The 20,966-nt window shown below is 43.9% G+C and overlaps 1 protein-coding gene across 1 annotated transcript in view; it reads right to left on the reverse strand.

Annotated features, from left to right (window-relative positions):
- The window catches only part of CMTM8 (CKLF like MARVEL transmembrane domain containing 8), a 97,931-nt gene extending 78,635 nt beyond the window's left edge, over positions 1-19,296 (reverse strand). Inside the window, exon 1 of the mRNA XM_055414748.2 lies at positions 18,655-19,296. Coding sequence (XP_055270723.1) covers positions 18,655-18,801 — 147 coding nt within the window. The 5' untranslated portion in view covers positions 18,802-19,296. The remainder of the gene's footprint in view (positions 1-18,654) is intronic.
- Positions 19,297-20,966: the final 1,670 nt, after the last annotated feature.

A 20,966-nucleotide genomic window follows, 5' to 3' on the forward strand; every position in this document is an offset into this window, starting at 1 on the left:
CTGTTAAATTTTAGATTTAAGTCTGTGAGATGAGTAAAACACAAAAGGCCAACAAGGAATAAATGACTCTTGAGTTTCTGCTCAAATTTGAAAATTTGAGAGTTTTTAAAAAAACTATCCTTCAATATCATTCTAAGTATATGTTTCTTTCACGTCTTACATCCTATCATTGACCATCCATTTAAATAAAAATAGAAAAGTATTATACCACTATATTCTAAATGCTAGAAAAAGGTTCTAGAACACAATTATTCAACACACATTTGATGACTGACTAAATAAGATATGCATTATTAATTTACATTGTAAAACTCACATTATAGACTGGAAAAGACCTTGAAGAGCTAAGAATCAACAGCAATACGTAGCAGAAGACAAGGAAACAGCTAAGGTATCTTCTTATTAGAAACTACATAGTATAAATCTCTTTTCCAAAGTTAATCTAGGTATTATATAATAACCCAATCAAAAGCCAAGACAGGGATTTCCCCGGTGGTCTAGTGGTTAAGAATCCACCTTGCCACACGTGGGACGTTTGGTTTCTGGTCCACGAAGATCCCACGGGTCTCAGAGCAATTAAGCCCATGCACCACATGTACTGAGCCCACCCTTTATAGAGTCTGAGAGCTGCAACTGCTGAAGCCTGTGTGCCCTAGAGCCTGTGCTCCACCACAAGAGAAGCCCCTGCACTGCAGCTAAAGAAGAGCCCCCACTTGCCACAATTAGAAGCCATGTGCAGTAACAAAGACTCAGCACAGGCAAAATAAATAAAATGATAAAATATGCCTTTATATAAATACCAAAACAGCAGAACTCTCTCAAGGCAGCTGACTAGACCTGTATGTTTCTCTCTCCATCCTCCCTAAATCCCACTGAAATGAGAAAAGATAAAAAACACCATACATATAAATAATCTTAAAATATGCAGTGGTGTTGAAAAGCTGGAAAGAGCAATAGGGACAATATGTAACCATGAGGGAATCCTGCCAGGCGTGTGGCAACAAACAAACAACAAGCAGTACGGTTTCCAGTCTGTAGCCCTGGAGAGGGAAACAGAGGACGGTCACGGTCAAAAAGGGAAGCTCCCACGCAGACACTCAAAAAAGCCCAACGATTAAAGGCAACAGCAAAGGTGGGAGAAAGATGAGCCAAGCGTTATTTGATAAGGAAACAATTTAAAGACTTAGAAGGCTGCCAAGTTAATCATTCTCTCCACACCCTCTCCAGCAGTGCTCCTGGAAATAGCCGCCAAGATAAAGCCTCAAGACTTCCAGATGCTCCAACAAGCTATTTGCATATCTCATAGCAAAGTCCGAGCAGCCACACTGCCCCCAATGCTGCTCCCCCCCTATTAATAATTCCTTTTCTCTAAAAAAAAGACACTAGATCATGTCTTGAAAGGTCACGTGATGAAAACCTGCATTCATTCCTGGGGGCTCATGGATTCTTGTGTAAGCCAAGCAGCCTCCAACCATCTACAATTACAAACCAACAGTGCTGTGCTGTGCTTAGGCGCTCAGTCTGTCCGACTCCTTGTGACCCCATGGACTATAGCCACCAAGTTCCTCTGTCCATGCGACTCTCCAAGCAAAAATACTGGAGTGGGTTGCCATGCCCTCCTCCAGGGGATATTCCCAACCTAGTGATCAAACGCAGGTCTCCCACATTGCAGGTGGATTCCTCACTGTCTAAGCCACCACGGAAGGCCTACAAACCAATAATCATCAACAAATGGTTGAAGAAAACAGCCATACGGGAAGTAACAGACTCAACAAGTAAAAGTGGTCTCTCTATAAACTAAGGAAAGCTTAAATATGGTTGACTTTTGACCAACATAAGGGTTTGGAGTGCCTCAACTCTCTGTGGTTGAAAATGTAAGTAAAACTTATAGTTGGCCAACCCTGGTTCCTGTAGTTGGATACAACAACAAAAAAATCCACTTGTAAATGGAACCAGGCAGTCAAACCTATGTTGTTCAAGGGTCAACTCTATACCTAATAGTCTTAAAGTGATTCAATAAAACACAACCAGACTGCAAAATAAAAAGAATGACAAAACATTGGGAATTAAAACTATCAAAGCCAAAATTAAAATTCAGCAGTTGGGGTACTTCCCTGGCAGTCCAGTGGTTAAGACTTTGCTTTCCAATGCAGGGAGTGAGGGTTCCATCCCTGATCTGAGAACTAAGATCCCATAAGCCACAGAGTGTGGCCAAAAATTAAAAATAAATAAACACAACATTATAAATCAATTATACTTCAATAAAATTTTTTTTTAATTTAGCAGTTGGGTTGAAGAGCAGAACATAGTCAACTGAAAATCTGACTTTGACCTGTAAGTGTTATTTCCCTAGGACTCTGCAAGAGAACACAGAGAAGGAATGTATAAAAGAAAAGTTAGAAGATATTAAAGATAGTTTAATCTCTCCTGGAACTTCTGGATTAAATAAAGACTTTTTTGAAGGAGAAAACAGAAAGAAGAGATGTAAGAAATACAAGGAATCTCCCTGCACTGAAGACAGATCTGAGTATTAGTTATAAAGGGTCCAAGGAGTGCTGCAGGAGATGAGTTTTAAGTCACCCTCTAAAAAGGGAAGAAAATTCCAAAAGGGTTCAAAGAGACTTTTTTTAAAAATTTGCTTAAAAGGACATTAAAAGAAAAAAAGGAGTGAGAACTTGATTCCCCTAGAGTTGTGGGTTTGAAAGCTAGTAAAACAAGCCTGTGACTTAAATACCATAAACCTCATAAGTGAGGTGAAGTCGCTCAGTCATGTCCGACTCTTTGCGCACCCATGGACTGTAGCCCACCAAGCTTCTCTATCCATGGGATTTTCCAGGCAAGAATACTGGAGTGGGTTGCCATTTCCTTCTCCAGGAGATCTTCCCGACCCAGGGATTGAACCCGGGTCTCCTGCATTGTAGGCAGACGCTTTACCGTCTGAGCCACCAGGGAAGTGTGCAAGGGTTTGCTGTCAGCAGGGAACATCAGGCTACAGCTGTCCTGATAGGGGTTTCAAGGTCTTCTGGATTTCTCCCAGGATGGGGTGAGGGTATTCAGCCTGCCCAGGAACAGATCTTACCAGGACTCAGGAAACTCCAAATGGAAGCTCAACAATCTTCTTTTACTCCTAACCACATCAACCTGAAGCTCCAGTATAATTACCTCATATGGTTGCAAAACTGCCTTTCATGAGCCATTTCCCCCTGATTGTGTAATGACAATCCACCTACCATTTCTTTCTACACCATCCATACCAATTTTCTACATTCTTATGGTTATTGAATGTGCAAGGCATCGTTCACGCAAGGTTGTACTGCAACTAAATCTGGGAATAGCGATCACAAGGTTAGGGCTTGGGGGTGGGGTACGGTATTGAAACTAACAGGCCTGTCCAGGGACTACCAGACCATCGGGTCTCTTATTAACACCCCGGGACACTAGAAGACAATGACACAACATCTTCAAAGGAATAATGAAAAGAAATTTTAAGACCTACAATTTTACCCAATGAAATTACTCAAGTATAAAGGCAAAAAGAAAGACGCTCTTAGAAGTGCAAGGGTTCAAAAAGATTCAACACCTTTAAACCTCTGCTAAACGAATTACTCAGGGAAGTACTTTGAAAGTGAAAAATAAACCAAGAAAGCAAATTACTCAAAAAGTAGCATGAAAAAATTTAAATTTGTAGTTGTCAAAACAGTCATTTGGTATTACGGGTGTAATATCAAATGGTATTACTGTTTGGTGACTCAGCTATAAAGAATCCATCTGCCAATGCAGGAGACACAGGTTTGATTCCTGCGTCAGGAAGATCCCCAGGAGAAGGAAACAGCAACCCACTCCAGTATTCTTGCCTGGGAAAACCCATGGACAGAGAAGCCCAGCAGGCTATAGTCCATGGGGTTGCAAAAGAGTCGGACGTGACTTAGTGACTAAATAGCAACATTATGGGTAGAAGCATCAGACAACTGGCAAGAAATGATTCCTAAGAAATTAGTTTTTTAAAAAGTAGCCCAGGGATTGTAAAATTATGCATTCGCTTTGGAAAACAATCTGGCAGTTCCTCATACAGTTAAATATAGCTATCATATGAGCCAGCAAATTCTACTCCTAGAAAGACATCCAAGAGAAACAAAAATATATGTCTACACAAAAACTTGTACATGTATGTTCTTAGCAGCGTTAGTTAGTTCAGTCGCTCGGTCGTGTATGACTCTTTGCGACCCCATGAATCACAGCACGCCAGGCCTCCCTGTCCATCACCAACTCGGTGGGAAACAACCCAAATGTCTATGAACCCATGAATGGATGGATAAAATGAAGCCACACAATGAAATAAGATTTGGCAATAAAAAGAAATGAACTCATGCTTCATCATGGATGAATCTTGAAAATGTCTGTTTAAGTGAAAGAAGTCCGGGACACAAGATCACGTATTATGGGACCCCGTTTATACGAGCTGTCCAAAATAGGCAAACGTGACAGACGCAGAACGCAGAATTAGTGAGCACAGGGAGAGGCTGTGGGGACGGAGAATGACGGCTAATAGTACGGAGTTTCTTTCTGGGATGATGAAGATATTCTAAAATTGATGATGATGACGGCTGCACAGCACTGAGAATATTCCAAAAGCCACTGAGTTGTACACTTCAAGTGGGTGAATTGTATGGTATGTGAATTATACCTCAAACAATGTTATTTAAGAAAAACATAAAAAACTGTCTAACACAGAGCATGATAAGGAAAAGGTCAGTGTTATATTTTGAATGGAATTATGTGGTTACACATCTTACTTCTCTGGGTAGTCAGCAAAATAGGTATAAATACTTTGGGTAAAATTTAAAAGATAACTCCAAACAAAACAGAAATGGAATCTATAACTTACCATCACTAGAGAAAAAAACAAGGAAAACTAAGAATTCTAAATAAGTCATCACAATAAATATAAACGTGTTAAAAACTTCCATATTGAAAGACAAATTCTCAGACTGGGGATAGAACTAAAATCTAGTTACATGATCAATATAGAAGACTTAACAGGATGACAGAGAAATAAAAAAAAAATAAAGGTACAGTTTCCTTTCAGAAGATGAAAATGTTCCAGAACTAGACAAAAGTGATGGAATGTATTATACTATATGTCATTCAATTGTTCATTTTAAATAGCTACTTTTATAGACATATCTCATTCCATTACACTTTCCTTTCATGTGCTTCAAAAATACTGTTTTTCACAATTGAAGGTTTGTGGCAACCCTGTATCAAACAAGTCCTACTGACTTTTTCAAATAGCACTTGCTCACTTTGGGTCTCTGCCACATTTGTTAACTCTCACAATATTTCACACCTTTTCATTATTATTACATTTGTTACGGTGATCTGTGATCAGTGATCTCTGATGATACGATTATAACTGTTCTGGTGCCACAAACCTTGCCCATAAAAGATGGTGAACTGAATAGGCTGCTGGCGATCTAGAACATTATATAAACTCAGTTGATAAAGCAGTGGCAGGGTATGAGAGGACTGATGCAAACTCTGAAAGAAGTTCTACCATGGGTCAGCTGCTATCAAAGAACACAGCATGCTACAGAGAAATTGTTCATGAAAAGAAGAGTCAACGAATGCAGCAACTTCATTGTTGTATTATTTTAAGGAACTGCCAAAGCCACCCCAACCTTTAGCAGCTACCACCCCGATGAGTCAGCAGCCATCAAAATCCAGGCAAGAGTCCCCACCAGTGAAAAGATTATGGCTCGCTAAAGACTTGGGGACGGTTAGCATTTTTTACCAATAAAGCATTTTTAATTAAGGTATGTACATTGTTTTTTAAATGTATTGAATTAAATACTTATCAGTTTACAGTATAATGTAAACATTATTTATATGCACTTGGAAACCAAAAAAATTCATTTGATTAGCTTTATTTTGGTACTGCTTTATTACACTGGTCTGGAACCACAATATCTCTGAAGTATGTGTGGATGTGAGAGTTGGACTGTGAAGAAGGCTGATCGCCGAAGAATCGATGCTTTTGAACTGTGGTGTTGGGGAAGACTCTTGAGAGTCCCTTATACTGCAAGGAGATCCAACCAGTCCATTCTAAAGGAGATCAATCCTGGGTGTTCATTGGAGGGACTGATGCTAAAGCTGAAACTGCAATACTTTGGCCACCTCATGCGACGAGTTGACTCACTGGAAAAGAGTCTGATGCTGGGAAAGGTTGGGGGCGGGAGGAGAAGGGGACGACGGAGAATGAGATGGCTGGATGGCATCAGCGACTCTGTGGACATGAGTTTGAGTGTACTCCGGGAGTTGGTGATGGACAGGGAGGCCTGGCGTGCTGTGATTCATGGGGTCGCGGAGAGTCGGACACGACTGAGCGACTGATCTGATCTGATCTGATCTGATGCCTATATGTTATGTGAATCTCACTTCAATTAAAAATAAAGGGACAAGAACATATCAGATAAATGCTAGCCAAAAAAAGCTGGGGTGACATTAGTAAAGTCAGACAAAACAGAACACAGCAAAGTGATCTAGAAGGCTGGTCTTATATTAACACAAACAGAAAACCCTCAGATATGACACCAACAAATCAAAGCCAAGAGTTGAAAAAAAAAGCTTTAAAATCCAATCGTTTCTTTAAAACATACATTATAATTAAATAGAGATTATATCAGAAGTCCCAGAATGACTCAACGTTAGATTTTCTAATGTAATTCACTCCATTAACAAACAGAAGGAAAAAAAATACCTATATGCTGACCTAACAAAAGGCACCCTCCCAGCCAAATACTAGCTCCCAAATTCAACAATCATTCCTGATTAAAATACGTACAGAGTTAAACCTCCCTTTCTTAATTCAATAAAGAATATCTACCAGAACCAACAGTAAAACCTATATTATAATTAAAGCATTGGAAACACTGCAGTTAAAGTTATGAGTCAGCCAAAGATATCCATCTCATCTCAATCATTCCTAACCTATGCAATAATGAAAAATAGCATAAATATAAAAAGAAAAACCACCTGTGTTCAGATATTACTATAACTTATAAAATAATAATAGAACTAACTAAAATAATCAGGACAATAATAATTAGAACTAATTATTCAAATAAAATGGCTACCTATAAAACAAGATAATCAATAGCTTTTTTTCAAACTACAGTTACAAACTGTCACATCCAATTCATTTTTTATAAATCCTATTTATCAAATATAATAAGAAGTACATAGACTCATCTGGAAAAAACTTAGGACTTCAAGAACATAAAATGACCTTAAATAAATAGATATAATATTCTTAAGTGATAAGGTTGAATATCATAAGGACATCTCTTCAAGTTAATTTATAAATTTAATGCAGTCTCAGTGAAAATCAGAGTGGAATGTAAGCAACAATGATTTTAAAAATCACCTCTAAGTGTTAATGTAAGTATACAAAAGCACAGCAAGAAAGAGAGAAAATGGTATGATTTACAGCAAGGAGATCCAACCAGTCTGTCCTAAAGGAAATCAGTCCTGAATATTCAGTGGAAGGACTGATGCTGAAGCTGAAACTCCAATACTTTGGCCACCTGATACGAAGAACTGACTCATCTGAAAAGACCCTGATGCTGGGAAAGATTGAAGGCAGGAGGAGAAGGGGACGACAGAGGATGAGACGGGTGGATGGCATCACCAACTCAACGGACATGAGTTTGAGTGAACTCTGGGAGTTGGTGATGGACAGGGAGGCCTGGCGTGCTGCAGTCCACGGGGTCACAGAGTCAGACACGACTGAGCGACTGAACTGAACTGACCCTACTGAATATTTAAATCCATGATAAAGCTACAGTCAATTTAGAATTGACTCAGAACCAAGAAATAGTTACACATATATGGGAATATGATTAATGGTGAGACATCTAGCTACCCATTTGCGGGAAAAAATGAAATTACATTCTTTTAAATTTATTTTTAATTGGAGGATAATTGCTTTACAATGTTTTGGTGGTTTCTGCCATACAACATGAATCAGCCATAGGTATACACGTGTCCCCTCCCCGGTGAACCACCTTCCCACCTCTCACCCCCTCCCACTGCACTGGAGTACCAGGTTGAGCTCCCTGTGCTATACAGCAACTTCCCACTAGCTATGAAGTTTACCCATGGTAATGTATGTAAGTCAGTCGTACTCTCTCAGTTCATCCCACCTTCTACTTCCCCTGCTGGGTCCACAAGTATGTTCTCTATTCCTTCCCTGTAAATAGGTTCATCAGGACCATATTAGATTCCATCCATAGGCGTTAATATATGATATTTGTTTTTCCCCTTCTGACTTACTTCACTCTTGCAGGGGAGATACCATGATCACGAAATTACATTCTTATCCGTACAAAAATAACTTCTGCCTTCAGATGACAATTTTTTAAAAAATTGTTTATTTATATTTGGTTGTGCCGCATGGCTTGCAGGGTCTGTTCCTTGACCAGGGATTGAGCTCAGGCCCTGGCAGTGAAAGCACCGAGTCCTAACCACTGGACAACCAGGGAACTCCTGCTGGTGAATATTTTTAACATTTAAAAGAATGGTATTTTCTTCAAATATCTGTATAATCCTGGGTATAAGGAAGCCATGTTTAAGCAAAGTAAACCCAAGAAGGCTGAGTAAAGGTAAGACTCTAGATTTCATGCAAATTAGAAACTTATTTTGATGAAAATGGCATGAATGATACTAACAAGTGGCGTGAGAAAATTAATACTTATACAGGAAACTTACAAATCAACAAAAAAGCAATATGGAAAAAATCAAGATATCACGAAGTGAATACAAAGTTGCAGAATATGTATACACACTCATTCCTGTGTGTGTGTATATGCACACGCACAGAAAAAGGTCTGTGAACACTAAGCAGACGGGGGTAGATGCTGGATAGAGTGAAGGAGGTAAGTTAGCAGAGATACTCAGTTTTCACTCTATATATAAATGATTTGAAGTTTTTTTACAATGAACACACTGCTAAGTTTCTTTAATTACATTAATGCATAAATACATTCTCATTACAAAAGAATTAAAACCATACAAAAAATAAGGAGTTAAAAATCAAGCCTCCCTATTCAAATACCCACAAGCCAATCTTACTTCCCTCCTTGGAGGTAAATTTTCATAAATGTCTTCACTCCCTGGTGGCTCAGACAGTAAAGAATCTCCCTGCAATGCAGGAGACATGGGTTCGATCCCTAAGCTGGGAAGATCCCATGGAGGAGGGAATGGCTACCCACTCTAGTATTCTTGCCTGGAGAATTCCATGGACAGAAGAGCCTGGCGGGTACAGTCCATGGGGTCACAAAGAGTTGGACACGACTGAGCAACTAACGCTTTCACTTTTTCACTCCCTTTTATGTCTTTAAAACATTTTTAAAGAAAGAAAAAGCCCCATTTTTTTAAACGAGTAGACGGGGAAAAACAGGCATTTACTAAAAGAAGAAATAAATGGCTAATAAGCATATTTTACATGTTAAATTTTAATCATCACAGAAATACAAATTAAAAAAAAATTTCTTTTTTCACATGTCCGAGGCTCTCCTGAATATTAGCTGATGCTCTGACTGGTGGGTGTCTATGCCAAATCAGATTTTGTTAGAGTATCTCCCACCCCAAGAAAACTGGAAAATGTTAAAAGTTTGCATATTTTAAGAAACAAACCCACTAGAACGCAAACACACTGAAACACCACTAGAGGGAATGTCAATTGGTATAAACCTTTCTGTACAACTTGGCGGTAATACCAAAAGCCTTAAAAACACATAAAGCAACCCCGCTCCAACACAAAACTATTAGAACTAATACACGAAATCAGCAAAATTGTAGAATATAAGGTTAAGGATACAGAGCTCAACTGGATTTCTATAATGTAGCAATAAACAATCTGAAAATGAAATTAAGAAAATAATTCCATGTTCAATAGCATCAAAAAGAATAAAACACTTAGGAATAAATTTAACAAAAGAAATATATGATATGCACATTGAAGACTGCTGCTGCTGCTGCTGCTAAGTCACTTCAGTCGTGTCCGACTCTGTGCGACCCCATAGACGGCAGCCCACCAGGCTCCCCCGTCCCTGGGATCCTCCAGGCAAGAACACTGGAGTGGGTTGCCATTTCCTTCTCCAATGCATGAAAGTGAAAAGTGAAAATGAAGTCGCTTAGTCATGTCTGACTTGTAGCGACCCCATGGACTGCAGCCTACCAGGCTCCTCCGTCCATGGGATTTTCTAGGCAGGAGTACTGGAGTGGCTTGCCATTGCCTTCTCCGACATTGAAGACTACAAAACATTATTAAAGAAATTAGAGGCAATGTAAACAAACAGAAAGGTATCCCATGTCCATGAATATTGGAAAACAGTTTTCAAATAGCAATACTCCCCAAATTGATCTACAGATTCAACACAACCCATACTGAAACCCCCAGCAGCCCTTTTTGCAGAAATTGGCAAGGTGATACTAAAATTCAAGGAAATGCAAGGGACCCAGAATAGCCAAAACAATTTTGAAAAAAGAACAAACTTGCAAACTCACAGTCATAAAGACATAAATGACATAAAGAGATGGCTCAACATCATTAGTCATCATGGAAATACAAACTAAAACCACAATGAGATATCACTTCATGCCTTGTAGGATGATTAGAACCAAAAAGGCAGAAAATAAATCTCGGTGAGGATGTGGAGCAGTCGGAACACTTGTATTGGTGCTGGAATTATAAATTAGGGTCATCATTTTGGAGAGTCCAGCAGTACCCTGACAAATAGTTAACAAAGACCTACAGTATCACTCAACGCTCCTTTCCTAGGTAAACGCCCAAGAGAACTGAAAACTAAGTCCACACAAAACCTGTACATGTACACAGAGCAGTGTGTTCGTAACACTCAAAATGTGGAAACAGCCCAACTGTTCATCAATTGATGAATGAACTACATATATATATATATATATATATATATATATATGTATGTATGTATGTATGTATAATACAATGAAACATTATTTGGCAGTAAAAGGAATGAAGTGCTAGAGCATGGATAACCCCTGGAAACATTATGTTAAGTCAAAGAAGCCAGACAGCAAGGGTCACATACTACAGGATTCCATCTAAAAGAAATAACCAGGACAAACAAATCCATAGGGGCAGAGAACAGATCAGATGCTACCAAGGGCTGAGGCAAGGGGAGACCAGGGAGTGACTGCTAACAGAAATAAGGCTTCTTTCTGTGGTGACAAAAATGTCCTAAAATCAGATAATGATGAAAGCTGTCCAACTCTGTGAATATCCTAAAACATTTCTGAATTGTACACCTTTAAAAGGTCAACTTCTCATGCATATTTTTACTTTGCTTATTTTTTTGTCTTTTGATTTTTTCTTGAAGTATAGTTGATTTTAAATGTTTCAGGTGTACAGCAAAGGACACGTATATCCTACACACAAGCAATGCCGCATGATAATGGTCTTCGCCTTCATCTCTGCATCCATCCGTGTTGCTGCTAACGGTGTTACTTCATTGCTTTCTGTGACTGGGTAATATTCCACTGTATGTATGTGCCACGTCTTCTTTATCCATGAGTCTGTCTGTCAGTGGACACTGCGGTGGCTTCCATTTCTTGACTGCTGTAAAGAATGCTGCTGTGAACGCTGGAGCACGTGTGTCTCTTCTCCCAGTATACACCCAGGAGTGGGACGGCTGGATCAGATGATAGCTCTAGTTTTAGCTTTTTAAGGAAAAATCATCATTCTGTTAAGGCTAATATCTCAATAAAGCCATATCTTAAACCTGGATATGCCCAAACGGTACACTTAAAAGGGTAAATTTTACTGTATACATCAATAAAATTTTACTTTAAGGAAGATTCATATACCCCGTTACTCAATTCTAAGTACACATCCATAGAAAATTTTAAAAGAGTATCCAGAAAGACGGAGCTTAAGGAATGTTTGTTACAACCTTGTTATAGGAAAGAAAGAAACCAAAATTGAACAGTGGGAGCCTGGATATTTATGGAATACTAGGTGGCCATTGGGATTCCCCAGTGGCTCAAGAGGTAAAAAATCCACCTGCAATGCAGGAGCCACAGGAGACCCGGGTTCAATCCCTGGGTCGGGAAGATCCCCTGGAGAAGGAAATGGCAACCCACTCCAGTATTCTTGCCTGGGAAATCCCATGGACAGAGGAGCCTGGTAGGCCACAGTTCATAGGGCTGCAAAGAGTCAGATATAACTGAAGCAACCTAGCATGCACGCACGCAGGCAGCCATTAAGAATGACTGAAGAACTTCAATAATTTTTTTTAAAGCCAGGAGCAGAAGAAAAAATGTTTTTAAAAATTGGCAAACAAAACAAAACACAATGCCTAAAGAAATGAACCGCTGATGAGGAAAGGTTATTTATCAGGTCTCCCCAGGAAACTGGCACATTCAGATTGGGTAATCTAAGCAGAGTTTAATAAAGGTCTTATTTAGAAGGTAGGGTGCAGGAAAACCACAAGCTATAGCGCAGGGCCTGGCAATAGGAAGTGGCTGGGAGTGACCGGATAACAGAGCCAGGGAAAACAGCCCAGGGCCGAGGGCTGCCAGAGCCCGCCTTACACAGAGGGACACAGCTAGAGTGCTCAGCCCCGGCAGGGAGGCGTCCCAAGAACGACAGCCCTGAACCCGCTCCCCTCCCACCTACCGCATACTACAGGTGCCAGGAGGACCCTGGAATCCAGCGTGACATCCAAGGGGACCCTGGAGATGGCCAGGGCCATGCAAGTCACCCTACAGGGTGGAGAGCCGGGTGGAGGGTGCCTCTGAGGAACAAATGGAAGACGTCCAGCACAGATGGTCATAGCAGGAAGCAAGGAGTAGTTCACAAGTGACTGCATTTTTAAAACACTGCAGATAAGTAACATACACCCCTGAAGAAACCCTGGAATGGTTTACTCCAAAGGGGAAACAGTGGTTCGCCCAGAGTTTCTCAACAGTGGGGCTGCAGGCAGCTGGCGAAGCAACTCTTCACAGCTGGGGACTGCCCCAAGCGCTTTAGGACATTAGACTCCCTGGACCCCAGGGCACTAAACACCTGGAGAAACCCCAGGCATGACAATAACCAAAAATTTTTGAAAAGCCTCCCCACACCCAAACATGGGTCAGTATTGACATGCCTGACAGGAACCACTGTGGGGAGCACAGTTCAAGGGTTTTGGGGTTTTATTTTTCCTTACTTGCATTTTTCTGATTTTTCAACCAAGATTAGGAAACTGTGTTCATCCTTCTTCAGAAAGAAATCAACAGGATAGACTAATTTAACTCCTCCTGGCCTCACCGCACCACATGTGGGATCTAGTTCCCCCACCGGGGATCGAACCCTCGTCCCCTGCATTGGGAACTTGAGGCCTTAACCACTGGATTGCCAGGGAAGCCCCAGGATTAAAATTAATTTAGATGTCAGTTCTCAGGAAACCCTATCTGTCCTGAGTGTGCTCATGACAGTAAGTAAACGAAAGGCGATCTGACATTATTACCTGCATGACATAACTCATTTTGAAGTCGCCAATTAACAGGAAGGCTGCAATTTAACTCAGCTTCTGACAAATCACTTCTATTCTTCCAATCCTCATAACTGTTACGAGATCACAACATCCTACAAGTCAAAGGTCAAGTCCTGGATTGCTTCTAGCTTGTCATAAAACTTTAAGAGGAAGGAAACTGCTACAGTTTGGTTCCCATGCCATGTTACACCGGCACCGTCTAGAGGGTTTTAGCAGGTCACCTCTGTGAGAAAGCCAGGCCAAGGGATCCTGACAACAGATTTGGGGAAACACTGTGTTTTACTCTCTATTATTTCCCACAGGCTCAAGCAGGAAGTCAGGTTCTTAGTAATTCTTTGTCTCAGTATTTTGTTTTTTCAAGGCAGAAAGTAACATTCTTCTGGGGGCAGGTCTAACTTAATCTGAGGGCTGGAACAGCAAAAGTTTGAAACCTATCCTGCCTCCACCCCCAAATAAAGAATTCATGGTTCCATTTTCCTTACAGTTCAAGAAACCATCCACTGTAAGCTACATCCTGACTCATGTTAAAATATAAACAAAAATAAACATATTTATAAAATATAAACAGTATACTGGATCAATAAAACATAGTATATACTATTTAGGGTGATCCTTAACATTTTCAAGAGTTCTATGGAATCCTCTGGCGATCCAGTGGTTAGGACCTGGTGCTCTCACTGCTGGGGCCCTGGGTTCATTTCCTGGTTGGGGAACTAAGATCCCAGAAGCCATGCGGCATGGCCAAAAAAAGAAAAAGAAATTGTTAAGAATCTCTTTGGAGTAGGAAATGGCAACCCACTCTGGTATTTCTGTCTGGAGAATCCCATGGACAGAAGAGCCTGGCTGGCTACAGTCCATGGGTCACAAAAGAGTCAGACAGAACTGAACTAACCAGCATACATGTATGGACAGTAAGTCCATGAAGTGTTCTTCCGATGAATGAAGACACCCTCTCCCATTCCACATGCCCAACATCTATTTAGATAAAAGTAATCTATGAAACAGCACAAGCGGAAGACTGCAATCATCAATTGACTCACTTGAAATATTATAATTGACATTTTTAAAATAATTAGCTATTGACATTTGTTTTACAGATAATAGTATATTATGATAAAAGAAAGTATCTAAGCATTCTGTAGCTGTTTTCTCAAAGGACCATCCAAGAACACTTTGCAACAATATCTAGTGACCTTGTTAAAAATGCTGATTTCTGTCTCACTGCAGCAAACCTGCTGAAACAGAATTTCTGTAGTCAGCACTCTAGAAAACGCATTTTAGTACAATGCTCACTGTGATTTTTATGCTCATTAAATCTTTAAAGTCACTGTGCTAGAGGCTAAGATGGTGTAAAAGAAATTCTAGTTAAAACAGCATTTCAGTGGAGGGTTCTTAAATTTCTACAGCAATTTCCACTACAATGGATAAAGCAGGCTTAGAGAACGTTACTTACTTTCTCAGGCCATTCTAAACATTTGACATAGGAAATCTGGCATGCCTAGAAAAATAATAATTAACTTGGCTCAAAATTGGAGATCGATATATATATTTGTTGAATAAGTGAATATAACATAAACAGAAAAATAACCTCTTTAGGGGACTTTCTGGTGGTCCAGCGGTTAAGAATCCACCTTGCAGAGCAGGGGGTGGGGGTTCAATCCCCGGCCAGGGAACTAAGATCCCATATGCTGTGGGGCAGTTAAGCCCAGGGGCCACAGCTAGAGAGCTTGTGCACCACAATGGAAGATTCCATGTGCTGCAACCAAGACCCAGCGCAGCCAAATAAATTAAAAAATTTTTTAAATCTCTTTAAATGTCCAAGAGTTTTCCTGATTGAGAGAACAGGTTCTTGGTATTACGGAAGAAAACACTCATATGAAGGCACACCACTGTGACGTCACAGCTCTCTGGGAAGAAAACAGATTCTATAGGTTTCCAGAAAGGGGGTGGGGGATCAAGAATTGGAATCTTTTAAAAAGAATCAGAAGAGCTAGAAGATAACAGAGAAATATTTTCAAAATTCTGAAGGAAAAAATTTCCAATCTACAATTCTTCACCTAGTCAAACTATTAATTATGTGTAACACTGGAATGAAGACATTTTGAAAGCTGCATCTCTTGATTTACACATGCATCCTTTTTTAGGAGACTACCAGAGGATGTGTGTTTCTCCCCAGTCTGAGTGAGTCCAGACGGAGGAGGACACTGGTCCTGGGAGGCAGAGGATCCAACCCAGGAGAAAGGGGAAGGGGCTTTCAACAGGCACATGCAGGAGACCCCAGGCCACCAGCTGTGTCCAGGTGAGAAGGCCAGGTGAGAGATCAGACGCTCCCAGAGAGGGCTGGTCAAGAAGACGACCCGATAGAATACCTGCTGTCTCTCAGTTTCCTGAGTGAAGACTCAAACAGTAAAGTCAGTGACTAAGTATCCAGAGAACTCAGAAATGGAAAATTACAATCTCCAGGAAAAACAAGAAATTGGACAGCAAAGGAAAAGCACTCATAGATTGCTCAGTATCTCCACTTGAACAGTGTTTATGATGTCCTAAGGCTAAAGCTGAATCTCCAATACTTTGGCCACCTCATGCGACGAGTTGACTCACTAGAAAAGACTCTGATGCTGGGAAGGATTGGGGGCGGGAGAAGACGGGGACGACAGAGAATGAGATGGCTGGATGGCCTCACCGACTCGATGGACATGAGTTTGAGTGAACTCCGGGAGTTGGTGATGGACAGGGAGGCCTGGCGTGCTGTGATTCATGGGGTCGCAAAGAGTCGGACACGACTGAGTGACTGAACTGAACTGAACTGAAGGTCATCACTGGTTATCGATCTAACCCAAAGGCATAAAGGTGTGTGTATGATGGGGGTGGGGAAGGGGTGGCCCAAGAGAGCTAAAGCATCATTTGTCAGAGTGCAAAGCCAAGGATAACACCTTGGTGGGGGCGGGACCTAAGAGATGGGAATGTGGGTACCTCTGGAGCGGCAATGGTGAGGGAAAGTTATGTCTACCTGTAGGCCAGTGACTCTCAAACCTGTGCATACAGAGATCTACTGAAAATAAAAACTCTCGTAGTCATTCAGGATAATTTTTCTCACATGTTTTTCCATCAGTTTCCAAAAACGTATTGAAATTGAAATGTCTACATGCTAACACATCAACAGCGGTGATTTCTAGTAACAGAACTGTGGGCCATTTACATTTTTTCTTTCACTTTCCTATTTTCAGAGAAACCATGGAACATGGAGTCTGTTGATCATAAATCAGAAAACAAGAGGTGTTCTACTTCACACCCGGTCCGCATCCACACCAGGGTAGAAGCCCCACCTCTGTCACTGTAGCCGCCACTAACTCTGCTGGAGCAGAGGAGCCTGCCAACTCCTTCATCCACACAGCAAATATTTGTTGAATTCCTATAAGCCAGGCCCTGCAAGGTGATTTCAACACACGAGCTTTCTATTGGATCTCCTGCTACCAGCTCGGGGAACGAAATGGGGGATGGGCTAAGCCAACACTTCAAACTCTCTGTGCATTGGAACCAACGGGGATGTATTCAGTTGGTCTGGGGTGTGCTCTGAGTCTCTGGAAAAGTGGATGAGCTATGTTACACGCTTTGTTGCAGGTTTCTCAGGGGTACTGGGGTCCTCAGGCACTTTGGTACCATCATGGCCCCAAGCTCATATAATAGATTTCAATCCCACAAAGGTTTAAGTGAAAGTATGAAGGATACGGGGCTTCCCCAGGTGGCACAGTGGTAAAGAATTCCGCCTGCCATTGGAAAAAGCCGTGGTCCCCTGCCCTATTGTATGACACCTTTTTTGAAATACACCAGCCTGGAAATCAAAAACAAAAAAAAAGAATTTATCTGGGAATGCAAGAGATGTGGATTCAATCCCTGGGTTGGGAAGATTCCCTGGAGTAAGAAACGGCAACCCACTCCAGTATTCTTGCCTGGGAAATCCTATGGACAGAGAAGCCTGCAGTCCATTGGGTCGCAAAGAGTCAGATACAACTGAGCTCGGCACAAGGAAACAGTGCAAGATATGGCAGAAGGAAGGGATGCCTCTTAACAGTTAACAGCAGGGCCCTGGAGACAGGCAGGATCCCACCTCCACCCCCAGGTGTGACCTACTTCCTCTCTCTAAACCTCAGTTTCTTCACATGTAAAATGGGATCATAACCAAAGCTCCCTTCACAGGATGGGCTTCCCAGGTGGCTCAGATGGTAAAGAGGCTACAGTCCATGGGGTCGCAAAGAATCAGGGACGACCGAGCGACTTCACTTTCTTTCACTTTTCACAGGATAGGGCTGTTGTGCGGGACATGAGGGTAGATCTAAAGGGCTTGATGAGACCCTGGCACCTGGTGAAGGCAGTAAACAGTAGCCTCCATTAGCTGTTAACAAGCCCGGGACCTTTCTCAGGCAGGAGGAAACCTACAGAGGCGATAACTGCATCTCTCAGCGTCCACGTTCTCCTCTAGAGAGGAGAAGGCTGGTTTATGTGCCCCCTCCCCAGGAACGGTCTGAGTCTTAAACCAGGATGTGCAAAGCACCAGCCAAGAACCCCTTTGATCCTCAAAAAGCACCAGACAGGAGACCCTCGGAATTTAGTCCGTAAACGCTTCCTGATTCACCTCAGTTTTACTACCAAGGAGATAATTAGGAAAAAGAAGTCTTCACCCCTGATCTTCGAGAAGCTTTGCTTTTGGGGAAAAGGCCACCCACGTGGGCATCAAGTGAGGGAGGCACCAGGTATCTCTGACACTCATGAACACAAACTCAATATTCACCAAGCATCCCGCTCCTGGGACACGCCGCGACCGCAGAGAGGGCCCAGCAGGTCGGGCTTCTCCCCAGCAATCCTCCCAAAGCTCATGACCCTCTTCCCGAGAAGAGCCCAAGGTGAGACGGGCCCCTCTTCTGAGAGGGGGGCTCGGAGTTTGGCTCCTTGGGATGAAGGCGAGGCTGAGCCTAACGCGCTCCTCCGAAGCCGTCGGAAGGACGTGAGCGAGCTCCCAGGCGAGGAGCTCCGCGCTGGGTCCACCCGCGCCCCCGGCCCCGCCCGGCCGCCGCGAGGCACTCACGATCTCCGCCACGATGAGCAGCCCGGGCAGGGTGCGGAGGAACTCGCGGTCGTAGGAGAAGCTGCTGCTGGTGGTGGAGAAGTTCTCGGCGAAGGAGCTGGCGGTGGTGGTGACGGTGTGCGAGCGGGCGCGCTGCGGCTCCTCCATCGTCGCGCCGCCCCGGGGACCCCCGGCGCGTCCGGGAGGGCCGCGCGGCTCGGAGCCCGGGGACGCCGGCCCGCGGCGGGGGAGCGGAGCGCGGCGGCGGCTGCGCGGGGGGCGCGCGCCCGGCCCGTCTGCCGCGGCGCGAGTCTGGCGAGCGCGGGCTCTGGGCTGCGCGGGCCGCCGCGGCAGGAGACCCGGCCAGGGGGCAGCCGCCGGCGGCCGAGGGCGGCGCGAGGCCCGGCGGAGGGGACGGGGCGTGGAGAGGGGCGGGCGCGCGGGCGCGGGGAGGGAGGGCCGCCCCGCGGAGGCGCCGGGCCGCGGCCGCTTCACCTGTTGCTCGGCCGGGAGCGCGCCGGGGCGCGGGGTCTGCGGAGCGGGGCCCGGGGGCGCGGCTCGGCCAGGCGCCGCCTCCCGGGGGCGGTGCACCGCCGACCTGTCTCTTTCCACCTGGCGGCGGCCGGCCCGCGGCTCGGGGGCCCCCCGGGAAGAGCGAGGCCTCCGGGCCGCGTGGCTCCGGGAACTGAGGGGCTGGGCGGGGCGACGACTCCGGGTGGCGAAAGAGCGGCTGGAGTCACGACCTGGCCGGACCTTAGACCAGAACGAGATCGATGCGTGGCCGCCGGGACGGCGCGGCCGCAGCTTCTGTCCCTCCCGCCGCGGCGGCCGCCGCAGCAGGCCGGGATTTCCTGCCCCTCCTGCCGGGAACAATTAGGAACCAGCTTCATCGCCGGGCTTGGAAGGCGAGACGCTTCCAGGCGCTCTCAGAGGCTCGATCGCGCGGATGCGTGGCGGCCGCGCCTGGCCCGGGGATGGGAACGGGGAGATCTTTGGGGGTCCCTGGTCACGATGAATCAGTGTCCCATCGCCCTCAGGAGGAAATGTTGGGGGAGAGCTTGAAAACTGTGTGGGTCGTGCAAAGTGAAGTTTCTGACTAACGGGCAGTGCTTTCCTGGGGTGTGGGAGGGGATGAGGGAGCCCCACGCATGCAGGCAATGTGTCAGGCTGACCCGAATGCAACACTTGCATTTCTTAGCCGTGTGACCAGGAGCAAGGGGTCCCCACGTCTCTGGACCTCAGTGGACCGTCTGTAAAATGCCTAGGTGGGCACCTCGCCAACAAGAATATCTTCCTGGCACACTCTCCTTCTGTCTGGTGAAAGAATGGCAAGAAATATTCTATTTTATTCAGAAACGCCCCAAAGGAAAGGAAATAATCCTTGTTCACAAATAGAGTTGCTCTCAGGTCACAGCGAAGGCATTCCATTCCCTCTTTATGTGTTCCAAAACACCTTTGGGGAAAGGTCTGAAGGGACATTTTTTCCCACCATGTCCTGTCAGCTGAGTGAGCTGAGAAGAAAGCAAAAACGATCGATACACTCTAGTAAAACAAGGAATTCGTTTCTTTTAGGTCTAGGGCCTACGCAGGAGGAGCTCAGGAAGTAAAAGACTTCTAAAGCACCAGGGCTTCCCTGGTGGTCCAGTGTTTAAGAATCCACCTGCCAATGCAAAGGGCACCAGTTTGATCCTAGAAGGGCGAAGAGCCCACACGCCAGGGAGCAACTGAGCCTGTGCTCCACAACTGCTGGGCCCACACCCTGCAACAACGGAAGTCAATACAATGAGAAGCCTGGGCAATGAGAGGCCTGCGCACCACAACTAGAGTATCCCCCGCTTTCTGCAACTAGAGAAAGCCCAAGTGCAGCAATGAACACCCAGCATAGTCAAAAAAATTAAATAAATCGTGTTTTTAAAAAATAGGCAAAAGCTGTTAATAGATATTTCACTTCTAGGAAGATACACAGATGGCAAATAAGCAGCTCCCTAGCTTGCCTGTGGTCGCAGTGGCGACAAGGGTGTGTGAACATGTTTGTTTGTTTAAAAAAAAGAAAGCATTGCAAAGATGATGATATTTAGAGCAATTCCATCTGTGAACATTTACTGAGCATCTCTGTCTGGTGGGTAAATATAACAAAAAATGTAGCCCTTTCCCCTTGAGCAGTGGTTCTCAAAGTGTGGTGCCTGGACCAGCAGCATCAGTACCACCCAGGAGCTCTCAGAAAGGGAAGTTCTCAAGGCCCACCCTAGATTCACTGAATCAGAAACTCTGAGGGCAAGGACCAGGAGGCTGTGTTTGAACTAGCCTTCCAGCAGACTCTGATGTGCACTGAA

The sequence above is a fragment of the Moschus berezovskii genome, chromosome 24 (assembly GCF_049115385.1).
Source record: "Moschus berezovskii isolate FMDL1 chromosome 24, NW_MosBer_1.0, whole genome shotgun sequence".
NCBI classification, from domain to species: Eukaryota; Metazoa; Chordata; class Mammalia; order Artiodactyla; family Moschidae; genus Moschus; species Moschus berezovskii.